Source organism: Staurois parvus, unplaced genomic scaffold (assembly GCF_062004578.1).
Source record: "Staurois parvus isolate SC_StPar_1 unplaced genomic scaffold, SC_StPar_1.0 ptg000533l, whole genome shotgun sequence".
NCBI lineage: Eukaryota > Metazoa > Chordata > Amphibia > Anura > Ranidae > Staurois > Staurois parvus.
The window spans coordinates 478525-497532 of record NW_028318329.1 but is presented as its reverse complement, the minus strand read 5'-3'; the positions used below and the strand labels follow the sequence as shown (position 1 = coordinate 497532).

The window sequence follows — 19008 nt, the reverse complement described above, 5'->3', positions numbered from 1 at the left end:
ACATTGTGTTTTTAGGATTTATTTATTAGATTCACTACATTGTGCAGTTCAATAAATACTGAGTGGCTTATACTGCTGCTGTGAAGAACCGTCCCTTTTGTGGGAACATTTTTGCCCTTTCTGTTCTGGTTTTATCCCCTTGTTAAGTGGTCTTCCCCTTCTACTCTTTTTAAAGCTGTATATGTTTAGCAGCTGTTATGTAGACAGACATTCTACATTGTTTGTTTAGGATAATGTGAACTTGTAGTCTTTCACTTCTCTAGATTTCATACTGTGCTGTTGTGTTGTGATGTAGAGTTTTGTTGTGGGTGGGGAAAACCAGGTGCCAGACTGTCGGGTGGGGGTGAAGGGGGCAGGGATTACTGCCAGGATGTGCTGTATAAACTGAGCTGTGTTCAATAAAGCATTCATTCATTCACCCTACACGAAGTTTCGACTCGTGGTTTGGGATATCAGGGAAGGATTATCTTTGAGCATTATTACCCACCTTGGCAGAGCTCTGTAAGACTTGCCGGAAAAGGGGACCATTAGCTGAGACGCATTGCTCCGCACAAGGAAGCCCAGGCAGAACGGTTCCACCACAGCTGCCCTTCCAGCAGATTGAATATATAGAGCAACCATTCTCAACCAGGATTCAGTGGCACCCTAGGGTTCCTACAGAAGTTGCTAGTGGTTCCTTGAGCTGTGGCTGGTTGATGTTCCATTTGATGATGTCTGCATAGTTCCTTGGATTTAGGGTGGGGAAGGCATGACAACAATAATCTTTTTGGCTGCATAGTTCAAGGGCATTGTGGTGTGGAAAAAGTGGTAACAAAAAGTGTGGCATTCTGGCCACCACTGTAAGGACAGCATTCTTGCCAATGACCAACATTGTAAGGGACCTATTTTCCACTGAACCCAGAGGCATTGGATTGAGCAAGTCTTCCCTAGACCTGAAATTTATTTCAACGGTACCTTGGGGGGTGAGGGGGGGGGGGGGGGTGGAGGTTAAGGAATGCTGATGTGGGAATTTACTTGAGTCTAGCACAAAGGCAGATTGACATACTATTTATAATACATTTAAGTTTAGTGATAACATACCTGAATTATATAAGGCCCTTTTTATTTGCTTATACTAATACATTAAAGCGATTGTATAGCCTTTATATTTTTTTTTTAGTTAAACATGTAAAATAGATAAGTTTGATGTAAATGCTTTTGCTATAATGTGCTGATGTTTTAAAAACCTTGTTTCTATGTATAATTTGTAATTATATATGTACAGTGTGACAGCCATTGTTCATAATTGCACATGTAGGCTTCTCTTCCTGTCAAATAGTTTTGTGGGTCATGCAGTTACCGTACAACCATGTACACCTGATTTCTTACAACAATTGTTAAGAGAGACGGCGTAATGCCTAGTAGACATGATGAGAATCTGATCGAAAAAAAAAAATGCATTTGGAGCGGATCACAATAGTTCAAGCGAAAAGTATCCCAAGGGAAAAGCATGAAACTTGTAAGATAACAGAATGGATAATTTTCGTGTACTTAATTACTTGCCAACCGCATATAGCCGAATGACGGCTACACTGCGGCCGGCCAGTTCTGGGAGGGCGTCATATGACATCCTCCCAGAACGCGCTCTCCTGTGTGCCCCCCGGCGATCTCCGTGATCGCTGTGTCCTACGGACACAGCTGGGCACGTGATGTGGTAAAAAGGCCAATCACAGTGGCCTGTTACCACGTGATCAGCCGTGTCCAATGACACGCTGATCAGCCGGAAATGCAATTGCCGGTTCTCGGCTGCACTTTCCTCACGCTGTCAGAGTGCGAGGAAAGTACTGCCGAGAACCGGCAGTTGTCAGAGCAGGGATCGACACTGATGAGCAGTGCCACCCACCTGTGCTCACCAGTGCCACCCACCTGTGCTCACCAGTGCCCATCAATTCAGTGCTGCCAGTCAGTGCCCAGCGGTTGTGCCAGTCGGTGCCCAGCGGTTGTGCCAGTCAGTGCCTAGCAGTTGCGCCAGTCAATCCCTAGTAGTGCCGCCAGTCAGTGCCCAGCAGTGATGCCAGTCAGTGCTACCTATCAGTGCTGTCTCTCAGTACCCATCATCAGTGCCGCCTATCCGTGCCACCTCAGTGCTGCCAATCAGTGCCCTTCAGTGCTGCCTATCAGTGCCCACCAGTGCTGCCTATCAGTGCTGCCTCATCAATGCACATCAGTGAAGGAGAAAAATTACCTGTTTGAAAAATTTTATAATAGAAACAAAGAAAAAAAAATTTTCACAATTTTTTGCACTTTTTTTGTTTATAGCGCAAAAAGTAAAGCGCCCAGCAGCAATTAAATACCACCAAAAGAAAGCTCTGTTTGTGAGAAAAAAATGATAAAAATTTCATATGGGTACAATCTTGCATGACCGCGCAATTGTCAATCAAAATGCTACAGCGCTGAAAGCTGAAAATTGGCCTGGTAAAGAAGGGGGTATAAGTGCCCGGTAGGCAAGTGGTTAATATAGTATTTTGTACGAAAACAAAATTGAGTGACCAAAACTGCGCATGCTCGGAAATGAAAGAATACATTATAATTCATTACATCACTTCTAAAGTTGTATCTGTCTTACAAGAATTTTTTGAACTCTAGTAACTCCAGTATGGAAATGAAAATTATCAACCTACAGATGATTAAATTCAAAGACACCCTGAAAATTCAAGTGAAAAAATTATGCAGCAGGCTAGTCCATTTTGCTGAAATTTCATTGCAGCAGCTCAAAATGGTACTCAGCAGTTTGCATGTCCCCCACTTGCTTGTATGCATGTCTGACAACATCGGGGCATGCTCCTAATGAGATGACGGATGGTGTCCTGGAGTATTTCCTCCCAGATCTGGACCAGGGCATCACTGAGCTCCTGGACAGTCTGAGGTGCAACCTGGCATCGTCAGATGGACCGAAACATGATATCCCAGAGGTGTTCTATTGGATTTAGGTCAGGCAAGCGTGGGGACCATTCAGTGGTATAAATTTTTCCATCCTCCAGGAACTGCATGCATACTCTCACCACATGAAGCAGTGCATTGTTGTGCACCAAGAGGAACCCAGGACCCAGTTCACCAGTGTAGGGTCTGACAATGAGTCCAAGGATTTCATCCCCATACCAAATGGCAGTCAGGGTGCCATTGTCTAGCCTGTAGAGGTCTGTGCGTCCCTCCATGGATTTGCCTCCCCAGACCATCACTGACCCACTACCAAAACGATCATGCTGAATGATGTTACAGGCAGCATAACATTCTCCATGGCTTCTCCAGACCCTTTTTACGTCTGTTACATGTGCTGAAGATGAAACTCATCTGTGAAAAGCACAGGGCGCAAGTGGCAGACCTGCCAATTCTGGTGTTCGATGGCAAATACCATTTGAGCTCCATGGTGCCAGGCAGTGAGCAGAGGGCCCACTAGAGGACATCGGGCACTCAGGCCACCCTCATAATGTCTGTTTCTGATTGTTTGGTCAAAGACATTTACACCAGTGGCCTGCTGGAGGTCATTTTGTAGGGCTCTGGCAATGCTCATCCTGTTCCTCCTTGCACAAAGGAGCAGATACCGGTCCTGCTGATGGGTTAAGGACCTTCTACGGCCCTGTCCAGCTCCCCTAGAGTAGCTGCCTTTCTCCTGGAATCTCTTCCATGCTCTTGAGACTGTGCTGGGAGACACAGAAAACCTTCTGGCCATGCTACATATTGATATGCTATCCTGGAGGAGTTGGACTGCCTGTACAACCTCTGTAGGGTCCAGGTATTGCCTCATGCTACCAGTTGTGACACTGACCCTAGCCAAATGCAAAACTAGTAAGAAAAAAAAGTCAGAAAAGATGAAAAGGGGAAATAAAATGTCAGTGGCCTCCAGCTGTAAAACCATTCCTGTTTTTTGGGTCGTCTCATTGTTGCCCATGTAGTGCACCTGTTGTTAATTTCATTAACACCAAAGGAGCTGAAACTGATCTACTTAACAGGCCAGATCCGTATCCCAGTTTAATTGACTTGATGCTATATTCTGATTAAAAAGTGTTCCTTTGATTTTTTTTGAGCAGTGTGTGCAGCTAGCACAAAGTGGCAAACCCTCCTGTTCCACTGAAACATAAATATGTATACAAAGGTGCAGCGCTGATATCAATCTATGTGAAAAATGCTAATAAATATGTGAACTAATATCTAATATTGTGCAAAAAAAATTTACATGATTTATCAATAAAGTCCAAAGAAAGGTGCAATGTCCAACAATATTGTGTGAATTAATGTTGATCAACGGTGTAAGGTGACATCTGTGAAGGGTACATCTGTGACAATCCTCCACCAGTATGCACTCACCAGAAGCAATTAATAAACAGGCTCTGTACAGAAATCCCTCCAAGAGATGTAACCTTTCCACTGCAGGAAGTAGGTATATGGCCAAATGAGATCCACTGCGGCTGGTCTCTATATGGGCATTCCTTATAATGGATCTCTCAACTCCCATACACCGATCAGCGATCAATCCAGATGTGGCAAATCCTGAAAAGAGCTCAAATACCAGAGCCCAGAGACAACGATATATAGTGTAGTATTTACAGTTAGGTCCATATATATTTGGACACAGGCACAATTTTCGATTTTTTTCAGGTATTTACCAAAACATATTCAAGCTATATTTATATAATGGATATGGGCTAAAAGTACACACACTCAGATTTAATTTGAGGGTATGTACATACAAATTGAAGGAAGAGTTTGGGAATTACAGCTCTTAAGAGTAGCCACCCCCCCTTTTTCAAGGGACCAAAAGTAATTGGACAATTAAATATAATCATAAATAAAATGTTAATTTTTAATATTTTGTTGAGAATCCTTTACTGGCAATGACTGCCTGAAGTCTGGAACCCATGGACATTACCAAAGATTGGGTTTCCTCCTTTCTGATGCTTTGCCAGGCTCTAATTGCAGCTGTGTTCAGTTGTTCTTTGTTTATGGGTCTTTCTGCCTTTAGTTTTGCCTTCAGCAAGAGAAATGCACACTCAATTGAGTTGAGATTAGGTGATTGTCTCGGCCATTGCAGAATATTCCACTTCTTTTCCTTCAAAAGCTCCTGGGTTGCTTTTTCAGTGTGTTTTGGATCATTGTCCCTTCCTCCAATTTGTATGTACATGCCCTCAAATTAAACCTGAGAGTGTGAACTTTTAGTCCATATCCATTACATAACTATAGTTTGAATATGTTTTGGTAAATACCTGAAAAAAACTAAAATTGTGTCCAAGTATATATGGACCTAACTGTATATTCAATAAAAATACAAGGCATTCACGTGGAGCTTAAAAACAATCAACAATCACTCACAAAGATGGCCGCCGGACCATCACATGGACTCGGCGGTGTGACGTCAGCACGTATGCTCCTCCTGATGCATTTTGTGCACACGCACGTTCTCAAAGGGACCTACCTCCTACTGATGCCATCACAGTGCACAAATAAAATAGCCCTCAGGCGCGCGGTTGGAGGAGCGCATCCTTGTTTCGGATCAAAAAAAAGTAACCATTATAAATAAAATTGTGGTAAAAAATATTAATATTACTGTATTGGGATTATCAAACATCAATTAGATGACCAATGACCGATGTTTCCTAAGACAATACAGATGATAAATGAATTAAATGTATAATGGTGACCAATATTTTACAGGACACTACAAATGTCAATGGGATGATCAAAAAACAGTTGCAAAACCTTGCAAACATATAGAAATACAAAACATACATGTACATAAAAAAAATATTCAAAAAAAATCTGAAAAAAAAGTGTTATTAAAATACTAAAAAATATAAAATGACAAATAATGGACAAGCTTTTCAGTTGAAAACTGCCTATATACCATCCAGAAACATGCATCATAATGAGTGATGTGACATAAATAGACCCATATGAAAAAACTCCCAATGCCATACAAATGCCAGTATGAAGAACAGTTAAAAAAGCCCTCCCAGGCTAGATGGAAAAAGCCATGTATATCAACTGTTATCAATAAAGCAGTAGATATCTATGTCAGTGTTATGCCCTAAGGGAAATTAAGTACGCATTTCATAAATCCATTTTGTCTCAAGCATAGACACTGCCCTACGTTTATTATTACCTTTCCAATGGGGGCGAATTAGATCTATCCCCACAAACTTTAGACAGGAAGGATCTTTATGATGATGATCTCTAAAATGTTTTGAAAGGGAATGCTCCTTTATTCCCTTTTTACTATTATAAAGGTGGTCTCTTAGGCGGCCCCTCAACCTTCTAGTGGCCCTACCTATATACTGTTTTTTACAAGAACATTCTAAAAGATATACATATTTTCTATTACATGTAATGAAAGAGTCAATCTTATCTTTACCAGTAGAGTGGGAAGTAAAAGAATATAATGTTTTTTTCAAAATGTCTTCTGCATATCATGCATTTATTACAGGGAACAAAAACCTTTTAACCCAGAGAAAAATGTGATCTCTTTAAGTGGATCCACTATATTGGGGACTACCATATATCTTAAAGAGGGTGCCCATCAAAAGATGACTTCTGGCCTATCCGGTAAAAAACCTGCCAAAACAGGGTCATCCTTAAAGCGGAGTTCCACTCGACCTATCAAAAAATAAAAGTCAGCAGCTACAAAAACTGTAGCTGCTGACATTTAGAAAACAGCCACTTACTTGTCCCTCAGTCCCGTGGTGTGTCCCCCGCAGTTCGTTTCACCGGCCGTCCTGTATTCCAGGAGGCCGGCATCTTCACTGTGGGCACTGTGATAGCTTGCGGCTTCACAGCCAGGTACCCACTGCGCATGCGCGAGTAGCACTGTGCTTCGTGAATGGTCCTGTAGTCTTTTGGGACCTGTCACGTGTCCCAAAAGACTACAAGGAGGGAGGAAGGACACCTTCTGTTTCCGATCGCCTAGGCGATTGGACCGGAAGTGAGAGAGGGTACCTGTCAAATTCGGGTACCTGCTCCTCCCCCACTCCCCAAAGGTGCCAATCCTTAATGGGGAGTGGGGGAGCAGTCCTTAAAGTGGAACTTCCCCATTTGGGTGGAGCTCCGCTTTAAGGACTCTCCAGTTCCCTATTTCTCTGTACTGAATGGAGAAATTAGTGATGAAGGGGAAGATCTTTTTAGGCCTATTCTCCTTCATACCCATTAATAGAGATGATCTGTCAGTGTTGGCTGCCTTCTGAATTGCTGCCTCCAACATCGGTCGATTGTATCCTCTCTCTAAAAATCTACCTCTGAGGATCTCCGCCTGAGAGTAGAAATCAACTAAGTTATCACAATTCCTCCGTATTCTTAAAAACTGGCCTTTTGGAATATTTTGAAGCCAGAGAGCGTGATGACAGATGTAGCTATTCCTATCTGTGGATTTGAAAAAAGACTTGTTGACGATCTTGGTACCATCATTAACAAGAGTAAGGTCCAGAAAGTTAATTCCTCTGCGATCATACTGATGCGTCAATTTTATATTGAGGTCATTATTATTTAGAGTAAAGAAGAAACTGTGTAACGCTTCCTCACTGCCTCGACAGAGAAGAAAGACATCATCGGTGTATCGCCAATAGAAACACAATTCCGGCCATTCTCTAGAATAGATTATATCTTCTTCCTTTCTGGCCATAAACAAATTTGCCAAGCTTGGAGCAAATTTGGCTCCCATGACAACTCCTCTGGTCTGGAGGTAAAACAACTTATCGAACCAAAAATAATTATGGTTCATAGTGAAGTCTAAGAGTTTCTAATATGAACCTGGAATGTCCTCAGACTCACTCAGATAATACTCAATGGCTTCCATCCCATCAGCGTGCCCTATATTGCTATATAAGGAAGCTACATCTGCTGTAACTAGGAATGTAGATGGTTCAACTATGATATTTTTATATTTCAATATTTTTATTGAGAAACAAGCATATAAATGCATAAAACGAGATGGCAATCAAAAAGTCCACCTACATGGTGGAACGAGATATAGAATCAGAATCATAACACTGATAGGCACGCAAAAAGATTATCGAAAGGTGGCATTACAAATACAACAGAGAGTGCCATAACCATCAAGATGTACAGGTTTCATAAATCAATAAACAGAAATTGAACCGAAGGAATGAACCAAAAGTGACAGAAATAATTCAGTGAATAAAGTAGAAAAAGAGAGAAAAGAAGAAGGAAATTACTGCTAAGGGAAAGGAAGAAAATAAGGGGGGGGGTCAGCTGCAAGACTATCACGATACAGTAATGTAATTAATCCAAGGCTCCCAAGTCCTCTCAAATCTGGACATATCGTCATTGACAATACTCGTCAGTTTATCATTAACCATTATCCAGTTACGGTTTTTGTTTCACCCTATCTAGTGGGATCAAGGATTGTTTCCAACTTCTAGCTATGGTAATGCGAGCCGCCAGTAATAGGTATAAAATTAGTTTAGTCGATTTTTTGGGGACGTCAGAGGGTAGTATATTGAATTGAACAAAGCCACTTCCGGCGATCTACGGATACTAACTCCTGTTACTGAGTAAATAAACTTGAATATGCGGATCCAGAACCTACTCACAACTGGACATTTCCACCAAACGTGGAACATGGTACCCTCTTGACCACAGCGTCAGAAACAGCTAGATGACACGGAAGGATACATTATGGTTAGGCGAGCAGGAACCAAATACCATCGAAGTAGCGTTTTATAGTTTGATTCAACAAGATCAGTGTTAATCGAGATCTTCGATAGAGTATGAGCCGCATTCCGCCATGTATCTAAATCTAATGAACTATTTAAATCTCTCTCCCATTGGGTCATGTAGGATAATTTAGTGAGGGGATCAACCAACGAAGCATAAATAATGGATAAACGACCTTGCATCATCCCACTTGCCCCACAGGAGACCTCGAGGGAACTATGATATTTTTAACATCATTTAAGACCTGTTTGGTATTCCTCAAGAATAAAGGAGTAATGAGTACTAACGGCTGAAGAAAAAAAGTCAATATATTCCCCCACTCTTGAACACAGAGAACCGATCCCACTGACTGTCAGTCTTCCGGGGGGGTGTTGTTGGTCTTTATGAATTTTTGGAAGACGATACAGAATCGGTAAACAGGGTTCCGAAGGACACAACAATTATCTCTCTTTTCTGTTGATGATATCTTTCTTATAACCCGTTTTAATAATATTCTTAAGTTCTCGCTTATATCCAATCACTGGGTCTTTGGGCAGCGGGGGTGGTAGTTACCACTGTCATCCAGAATCTTATACACTTCTATCATATAATCAACTTTTATCCACCGGGCGAATGACCAAATCCTTTTTGATGTTGGTGCTGTTTGATTCCAGCACCAATAGTCCGCTGGGTTCTAGGATTCTTAATGTGTAGGGATTCAAGGTCTTTTATAACCATGTCCCTAATAATGTTTATATGAGGATGGGTATTCGTGGGAGGGTTGTACAATGATGCATTCTTTAAATTTGTTCATTTATTGTCACTGATAGTGCATTTACTCTCTGTAGGGGGATTAGTCAGAAAATATATTTTTAAAAACATCTGCCTGGTGAACTTATGAATGTCTACATATGTTTGAAACTTATTAAGTTTGACTTTAGGTGCAGATTTCAGGCCCTTATTTAACAGGGATAACTCATTAGGGCAGCGGTTCTCAACCTGTGGGTCGCGACCCCTTTGGGGGTCGAACGACCATTTCTCAGGGGTCGCCTAAGACCATCGGAAAACACATATTTCCGATGGTCTTAGGAACCGAGACGCCGCTCCTGTCTCCGGCGATGTGTGGGCGGGATGATATGCTGCCCCTGTCACCGCCTCCTCGCCGCTGAATGGCCACCGGAACTGTAGCTCATACAGGCGGCCAATCACCGGCGAGAAGGTGGAGCTTGGAGAGGAGGAGCCGAGCGGCAGCGCGCGGAGATCGAAGAAGATCGAGGGAGCTGCAGGAACGAGTGAAGAGAGAGGCCAGAGAAGGAAGACAGCTGACAGGTAAGTGCAAATTTTGCTGCTGCAGCCAGGTATGCAGGCTGTAGATGGGAGAGGGAGAGAGCGAGCCCAGGCTGGAGCAGGAGTCAGCAAGGTAAGTATCATTGGTGTCAGTGGGAGGGATAGTGCCCCTTCATTTGTGTCACTAATACCAACGATGGGGCACTATTCCTCCCCCCACTGACACCAACGATGGGGCACTATTCCTCCCCCCACTGACACCAACAATGGGGCACTATTCCTCCCCCCACTGACACCAACAATGGGGCACTATTCCTCCCCCCACTGACACCAACGATGGGGCACTATTCCTCCCCCCACTGACACCAACGATGGGGCACTATTCCTCCCCCCACTGACACCAACGATGGGGCACTATTCCTCCCCCCACTGACACCAACGATGGGGCACTATTCCTCCCCCCACTGACACCCACAATGGGGCACTATTCCTCCCACTGACACCAATGATGGGGCACTATTCCTCCCACTGACGCCAATGATGGGGCACTATTCCTCCCACTGACACCAATGATGGGGCACTATTCCTCCCACTGACACTAATGATGGGGCACTATTCATCCCACTGACACCAATGATGGAGCACTATTCCTCCCACTGACACCAATGATGGAGCACTATTCCTCCCACTGACACCAATGATGGGGCACTATTCCTCCCACTGACACCAATGATGGGGCACTATTCCTCCCACTGATACTAATGATGGGGCACTATTCCTCCCACTGACACCAATGATGGGGCACTATTCCTCCCACTGACACCAATGATGGGGCACTATTCCTCCCACTGACACCAATGATGGGGCACTATTCCTCCCACTGATACCAATGATGGGGCACTATTCCTCCCACTGACACCAATGATGGGGCACTATTCCTCCCACTGACACCAATGATGGGGCACTATTCCTCCCACTGACACCAATGATGGGGCACTATTCCTCCCACTGACACCAATGATGGGGCACTATTCCTCCCACTGACACCAATGATGGGGCACTATTCCTCCCACTGACACCAATGATGGGGCACTATTCCTCCCACTGACACCAATGATGGGGCACTATTCCTCCCACTGACACCAATGATGGGGCACTATTCCTCCCACTGATACCAATGATGGGGCACTATTCCTCCCACTGATACCAATGATGGGGCACTATTCCTCCCACTGACACCAATGATGGGGCACTATTCCTCCCACTGACACCAATGATGGGGCACTATTCCTCCCACTGACACCAATGATGGGGCACTATTCCTCCCACTGATACCAATGATGGGGCACCATTTCTCCCACTGATACCAATGATGGGGCACTATTCCTCCCACTGACGCCACTGATTGGGCACTATTCCTCCCACTGACACCAATGATGGGACACTATTCCTCCCACTGATACCAATGATGGGACACTATTCCTCCCACTGACACCAATGATGGAACACTATTCCTCCCACTGACACCAATGATGGGACACTATTCCTCCCACTGACGCCAATGATTGGGCACTATTCCTCCCACTGACGCCAATGATTGGGCACTATTCCTCCCACTGACGCCAATGATTGGGCACTATTCCTCCCACTGACACCAATGATGGGGCACTATTCCTCCCACTGACACCAGTGATGGGACACTATTCCTCCCACTGACACCAATGATGGGACATTATTCCTCCCACTGATACCAACGATGGGACACTATTCATCCCACTGACACCAATGACGTGGCGCTAGTCCTCCCACTGCAAAATTACAGTTATGAAGTAGCAACGAAAATAATTTTATGGTTGGGGGTCACCACAACATGAGGAACTGTATTAAGGGGTCGCGGCATTAGAAAGGTTGAGAACCACTGCATTAGGGGATAAAGCAGTCCTACTAAGATTAAAAATACCATTCTTGTCTAAGTCTGTCTTTTCTTGGGATCTGTGAACCCTCTTTCCCCCTTGTTTTCCTCTATACGGATACTTCTTTTCCTTGATATCGTTTCCTATATATCTTTGTCTCTGGGCTCTGGTATTTGAGCTCTTTTCAGGATTTGCCACTTCTGGATTGATTGCTGATCAGTGTATGAGAGTTAAGAGATCCATCTTAACCCCTTCACACCTAAGGGTAAAACAAATGTAAATGCCTAAGCACAATTTTGCAACGTTGACATGTGTTAGTAAAACCGTACATATCATCACAACTACTTTGTACATCCAGGTGAATTATACCGTGTTTTTTTCAGGACAAATTGGGCTTTCATTTGGTGGTAAATGATAATGGATATCTGCTGATTTTTTTTTTATTATCAAAGGAAAACTGGCCCAAAATAGGGAAAAAAATATATTTTTTTTTTATTTAGATGTGTTTCTTGTTACTACCATAAACTACCACCAAAGAGCAACCCAAAATAAATTCTCCAGCTCTTGACGATCGCAGTGATACAATATATGTGTATGTTATTTGTTGTTTGTACCCGTAGTACAGGCCAGAAACAATAGTGCGCATTTTGTTTTTCTTTTTTTCTTACCTTAAACACACTGACACCATTTTTTTTAAATCCTGACCTTTGACCTTGACCCAAACAATAACCCTGGCACTGAACTAGATCAAACCTTGATCTAGGTATTTTCTATTTTTTTTTTATTTTTTTTTACAAACATTTTTTTTTCTCTCTATTCCAGGAGTTAGAGAGATACAATGTGTCTCTCTCTCCTCCATTCATAGAGAGAGAGAGAAAAACAAGGGGGCCAGGCTGCACAGTGACTGATCAGTGTAATAGCCAATCAGAGGCTATCACAGCGATCATGTGACCCGGAATCGGGAGTCCCGGGTCCCGATCGTTAGAACAAGACCCGGAGCTCTCAGTGACACCACGGTCTTCTCTGCACAAAGACAGGTACGCAAATATGCGGCCCCACGGAAAAAAGCCCAGTTCCATGTGGCCTCATATTTGTGTGACGGCGGCAAGGGGTTAAGGAATGCCCATATAGAGCCGAGCCGCAGTGGATCTCATTTGGCCATATACCTACTTCCTGCAGTGGAAAGGTTACATCTCTTGGAGGGATTTCTGTACAGAGCCTGTTTATTTCTTGATTCTGGTGAGTGCATACTGGTGGAGGATTGTCACAGATGTACCCTTCACAGATGTCACCTTACACCGTTGATCACCATTAATTCACACAATATTGTTAGACATTGCACCTTTATTTTCTTTGGACTTTATTGATAATTCATGTCAATTTGTTTTGCACAATATTATATATTAGTTCATATATATATATATATATATCCATATATATTTATTTGCATTTTTCACATAGATTATCAGTGCTGCACCTTTGTATGTAGGTATGTATGTGTATATAAAAAAAAAAAGTTATAATCCTATGCCCACAGTTGATCCAGAGGAAGGCAAAAAAAACCCAGTAAAGCATGATCCAATTTGCTCCTGCTGGGAAAACAAATTCCTTCCTGATCCCCCCAGAGGAAATCGGATATTCCCTGGATCACCTTTACCTAAAAATGTTAGTATCCAGTTATATTCTGTGTATCTAAGAAAGAATCCAAGCCTTTTTTTAAAGCAATCCACTGAGCTGGCCAGAACCAACTCTTGGGGGAGTCTATTCCACATTTTCACAGCCCTCACTGTGAAGAAACCTTTCAGTGTTTGGAGATTAAATATCTTTTCCTCCAGATGTAAAGAGTGCCCCCTTGTCCTCTGTGATGACCTCAGGGTGAATAGCTCTACACCCAGTTCACTATATGAACCACTGATGTATTTATACATGTTCATCATATCCCCCCTTAATCTCCTCTTCTCTAGAGAGAATAAATTCAGTTCCTCTAATCTTTCCTCATAGCTGAGCTCCTCCATGCCTCATATCAGTTTGGTCACCCATCTCTGTACTTTCTCCAGTTCCCCAATGTTCTTTTTGTGAATTGGTGCCCAAAACTGAACTGCATATTCCAGATGAGGTCTTACTAATGATTTGTACTGGGGGAAATGATCTCTCTCTCTCTGGAGTCTATACCTCTTTTAATACAAGAGAGGATTTTGCTTGCTTTAGAAACCACAGCTTGGCATTGCATGCCATTATTAAGCTTGTGGTCTACCAGAACTCCCAGATCCTTCTCCACCATTGATTCCCCCAGTTGTACCCCCCTAGTATGTATGATGCATGCATATTCTTAGCCCCCAAGTGCAGAACCTTACATTTATCAACATTAAACCTCATTTGCCACATAGTTGCCCAATTAAACAGTGCATTGAGGTTGGCTTGTAAATTGGAGACATCCTGTAAGGACGTTATTCCACTGCACAGCTTGGTGTCATCTGCAAAGACTGAGATGGTATTTTTAATCCCAGACCCTATATCATTTATAAATATATTAAAAAGTAAGGGTCCCAACACTGAACCTTGGGGTACACCACTGACAACCCCAGACCATTCAGAGTATGAATCATTAACCACTACTCTCTGAGTACGGTCTTTTAGCCAGTTTTCTATCAATTTACATATAGATTTTTCCAAGCCTGTAGACTTTACCTTACACATTAGCTGTGTGTGGGGAACTGTGTCAAACTCTTTTGCAAAATCCAAGTATACCACGTCCACCGCCACTCCTCTGTCTAAGGTTTTGCTCATCTCCCCATAAAAAGAAATCAGATTTGTTTGACAACTTCTGTCTTTAATGAATCCATGCTGTCTGTTGCTTAAAATATTTTTTTTCAGCAAGAACTCATCTATGTGGTCTTTTATTAAACTCTCCATTATCTTCCCAACTATAGAAGTTAAACTAACAGGTCTGTAATTACTTGGTAAAGATTTTGACCCCTTTTTAAATATTGGCACCACATTGGCCTTACGCCAATCCAGTGGTACTATGTCAGTCATTAAAGAGTCCCTAAAACTGAGAAACAATGGCTTTGAAATGACAGAGCTCAATTCTTTAAGGTCCCGTGGGTGTATGCCATCCAGTCCAGGTGCTTTATTCACCTTTATTCTGTCTAAATATTTTTGGATCATATTAATTGTGAGCCAGTGTGGATCATCTGGAGCTGTGTCAATACTATTAATTTTTAGGGGTTGGTCTTGCTATCTTTTGCAATCTGTCATTCGTTCTCTATTTCTGCGGCCTTTATTTCCTTTTTGTATATTCTGTTATATTCTTTGTAATATTTAAGCGATGACAGCGTTCCTTCATTTTTATATTTAATAAAAGTTCTTCTTATCTATAACTTTTTTAACTTTGATTTTTAGGTTTAATTTTTAGCCTTTTAAACACACACACACACACACTAAAAATTTTAATTTTAAAAAACATTTAACACAGGGTGCTTTTATACTTTAGCGTGTGCACAACATGTTAGAAATTACTTTTTGAACTGAAAACATGTTCTAACTTAAAATTCACAATACGTTTTTTAAGAGACAGTTCACACCACAAAAACGCACTCCGGATGCATTGCGGATACATTCCGGATATGTTTTTGCTTACAGTTCACACCACACTCTGCTCTGGTTCAGTTTTGATGCAGTTTGCTATGTTCCAGTACAGTTTTGTGCAGAAAAAAATTCAGCATGTTCTACTTTTTTTTTCTGCACCGGAAATTGACTGGAACTGACTGCACTGGTGTGAACTAGAGCCATTGGAATACATGGAAAATACTGCATGCATTTTTGATGCAGAAACAAAACTCACTAGAGATCTAATGTGAACTAGCCCTAAGGGCATATTCACATCTATGCATTTGATGTTGTTAAAGAGGTTTTTTTTTTTTTTTGTTTAAGTAGTTTCCAGCCTAATGCACCTTCTATAAGAATGAATGTAAAGCATGTGAAACACAATTGCAGCACATCAAATGTGCACTGCATCATGCCAAGGTGTGCAGCCTAATGCTATATTCCAGGAGTTAATGGTGTCATTGCTTACTGATCACTTTTTTTTGTTATTTCAAAGTTCAGATCACTGGTCAGAATATTATATGTACAGATTTCCTTTTCATCTGAAAGACACCAATCATTGTCTTCACAGGATGATTGTCTCCTAAAAGTCTGGTATCCTCTTTCTGGGTGGAAATCATCATTCTTGCTTCGTGACAGTCAAGAGAAAAAAGTGGATGTCAATTTTTCCTTTGTGTACCTTGCCCATCCTCGGGCAGTGATTGGATTTTCATGGAGAAACACAAGCAGATTTATGCCAAGGTAAAAATCCAGATAATTGATTTATCCATTTTTAAAGTATGATTGTAGGAAATGATGCAATAATAATTTATTTGTTTCTGCTGATGTTTTATTAAGTTTTGTTGATTATGCCCTTTTTGTTCAGCAGGATATGCCCTTAAAGCAAACAGAGTGATTAGAGTAAGTGTTCTGTATATATGGGGAAAGAAATCCTTTCTTGTTTTTTACCTGTGATTAATTGCAGTAATTTGCTTTTGCTACTGCACTTGGGAACTAATTTTTGTAATATTTGAGTCTAGGTGAAATGATATAATGGCTAACTGCTGAAAATCAGCTAAGCTTTTAAATTTTTTTTTATTATCCTGTTGTAATTTATGTTGCTGTCTTCATGTCGCTACCATACTAAAACCATAATCCAAGCGAAAACATAGTAGATGAGATTTTGTGGGATTGTGTGGTATCACTCTGTAACCTCTAACTATTGGAATGCAGCAGCTACAAGAATTCCATCAGGAGTTGTAACTGGTAAAGAGAAATTCAAATCAAACAGCTGAATGCATACTATTTATTATTGGGATTGATCCTCTTTTAAAACAGACAGTTTGATTAACAGATGCATGTTACCTTTTACATGCTAAATGATTTGGAATTCTCACCACTCTTGTGATTTGCATTTAGCTGTAATATTACACATCAAGGCAGGTGACACCACTATACTGTATGTTGGTTGAGCTTTTCAGCTTCCTGTGCCCCCCTCCTCCTCCATCTGCTCATAGGAGAATGACTTTACTAATCTGTATGTTCATTTGTTATTCAATGAGCAGACATGTTACACGAAGCTGTGGAACTGAATTAGGAAAAAGCAATTCAACTCTCTGGCTGTACAGTATGCATCACAAAACTAGCATTAACAGAATTGCAGCTGATGTGTTTTGGGAAGCATTCTGGAATGTAGTGTTTGAATTTTTAATTGGTTCATATGGAGCAGCCCACACTTAAAGTAACCCTAAACTCATTCATCCCCTCACACACCCCTGTATTGCTGCATTTTCTCCAAAATACATACTCACCTGCACGGTGTTTACGCGCACAGTCAATCGTCCTGTACTCCGCTGTTCGGGTGATTTAGACTTGCTTCCTTGATTCCATCTTGGTTCTCATCAGATGGTTGCCTCTTCCAGGCCTCTCCTCCAGCTGCTCTGTGCGCCTGATCCTGTGGCCTTCTGGGAGCTGTGATATAAGTATCAAAGGAAGCTGCAGGACCAGGGACACTTTTTCTGCTTGCAGAGGGATTGGGGGTTTAAATGGAACAAACTCCCCTTTTGTCTCCTATATGTTATATTGTTTTTGTTCCACAATACAAATCAGTGTGAATTCTGCTCAATTGGATTGCAAACTGATCTTAATGCAAGCCATTTCTCTGCATTTGACATTTTGGGGTTTATTTACTAAAGCTGGAGAGTCCAAAATCAGACTCACTTCTGCATAGAAACCAATCAGCTTCCAGGTTTCATTGCCAAAGCTTCATTGAACAAGCTGAGGTTAGAAGCTGATTGGTTTCTATGCAGAAGGGAGTCTGATTTTGGACTCTCCAGCTTTAGTAAATAAACCCTTTTGTGTCTGAAGTCCATGTACACTAGCCCTTGGACCTATTGTCATTGGGCTACTGACTCAGAATTCAAAACACCTGGCATTAGGGCCCATTCACACTGTTGTGTTGGCAGTGCACAAAAAAGCATAGTACATGCATTGGTGAGATGTAGTGCCCTTCACTATGAATTGCACTTCAACACACCTTGCTGATTGACAGACTTTGGAACCCAGCTCAACATGGAGCAATGCTCTAACGTGCATTGTGGTGAGCTGTGCTTGCCTTTTTATTTTTTTTGCCCACAGTTTCAGAAAATTCAAAAAATGGCCTTCTCTAACAGAATGTGCCTTGATATATGATGCAGTGGACCAGGCTGGTGCTTATAGGAAAAACATTGCATTTCAGTAAGTCAGTCTGAGCCCAGTTTGAAGTAAGTTTTAGGTTTTGTCTATCTTGGCTTTCTATAAAAAAAAAAAATAGTGCTAAATATCCAAATCTTGCTGGCTGTTTTTGGGGATGGGGGCATTCATTTTGATATGCAAATGATGATGCTGGTGTTAGAACAGATCAGGGCTTTTTTTTTTTTTTTTTTGTTAATATTTTCTTTAATAGTTCTTTAAAACTGAACTATGATCTTTCAATACACGTTAAGTATTTTTAATGCTTATGCTGCTAGCATTGGTAAATGGATAGGAAGATATTTGATTCTAGCTTGTTTTACACTTTTTGTTTTTTTTTTCTTCAGTTTCTTCCTGGTTTCTGGCCTAGATCAGAATAATGTTAAACATCCTGCAAGTCTTCACAGGCATTTTTGTTTTCTTTTCATCTGCAGAAAGGGCTTTCTCAGTTAACCATGCCCTTCTGCCTACATGCCTGAGCTAAGGGAGGATAGATTCTGAGTAGTAAATGCTGTAATAATTTTTTGCCTTTGATCAAGGCTAGAAAATGCTAGGGTGATGTTTTTCAGAGTTATTTCTCAATTAAATAGAGCTTTCAGTTTGAGGTGTTTAGATACAGCTAGGTTCTGCTTTAAAGCCGGTCTGTTACTATTGTAAATACAGTTTTCTGGTGTTTTCTGGTTTCTTCAGAGGTGCCATGGCAAAATGCCCCAAAATTGTCAACAAGGCAATGAGTAGGTCAAGCCTACCTTTTTTTGTTACACAAAGATACAGGTTTTTATTGTGCAATATTACAACCTTGGTCACCGTACAG

At 41.6% G+C, this 19008-nt stretch overlaps 1 protein-coding gene across 6 annotated transcripts in view; it reads left to right on the top strand.

The window, feature by feature from the left end:
- DMXL2 (Dmx like 2) overlaps positions 1-19008 on the top strand; it is a 210425-nt gene that overhangs the window by 61990 nt on the left and 129427 nt on the right. For all 6 annotated transcript variants that reach the window (XM_089690563.1, XM_089690560.1, XM_089690562.1 and 3 more), the window contains exon 7: positions 16057-16226. In XM_089690563.1, the coding sequence (XP_089546689.1) occupies positions 16057-16226 (170 nt within the window). The remainder of the gene's footprint in view (positions 1-16056; positions 16227-19008) is intronic.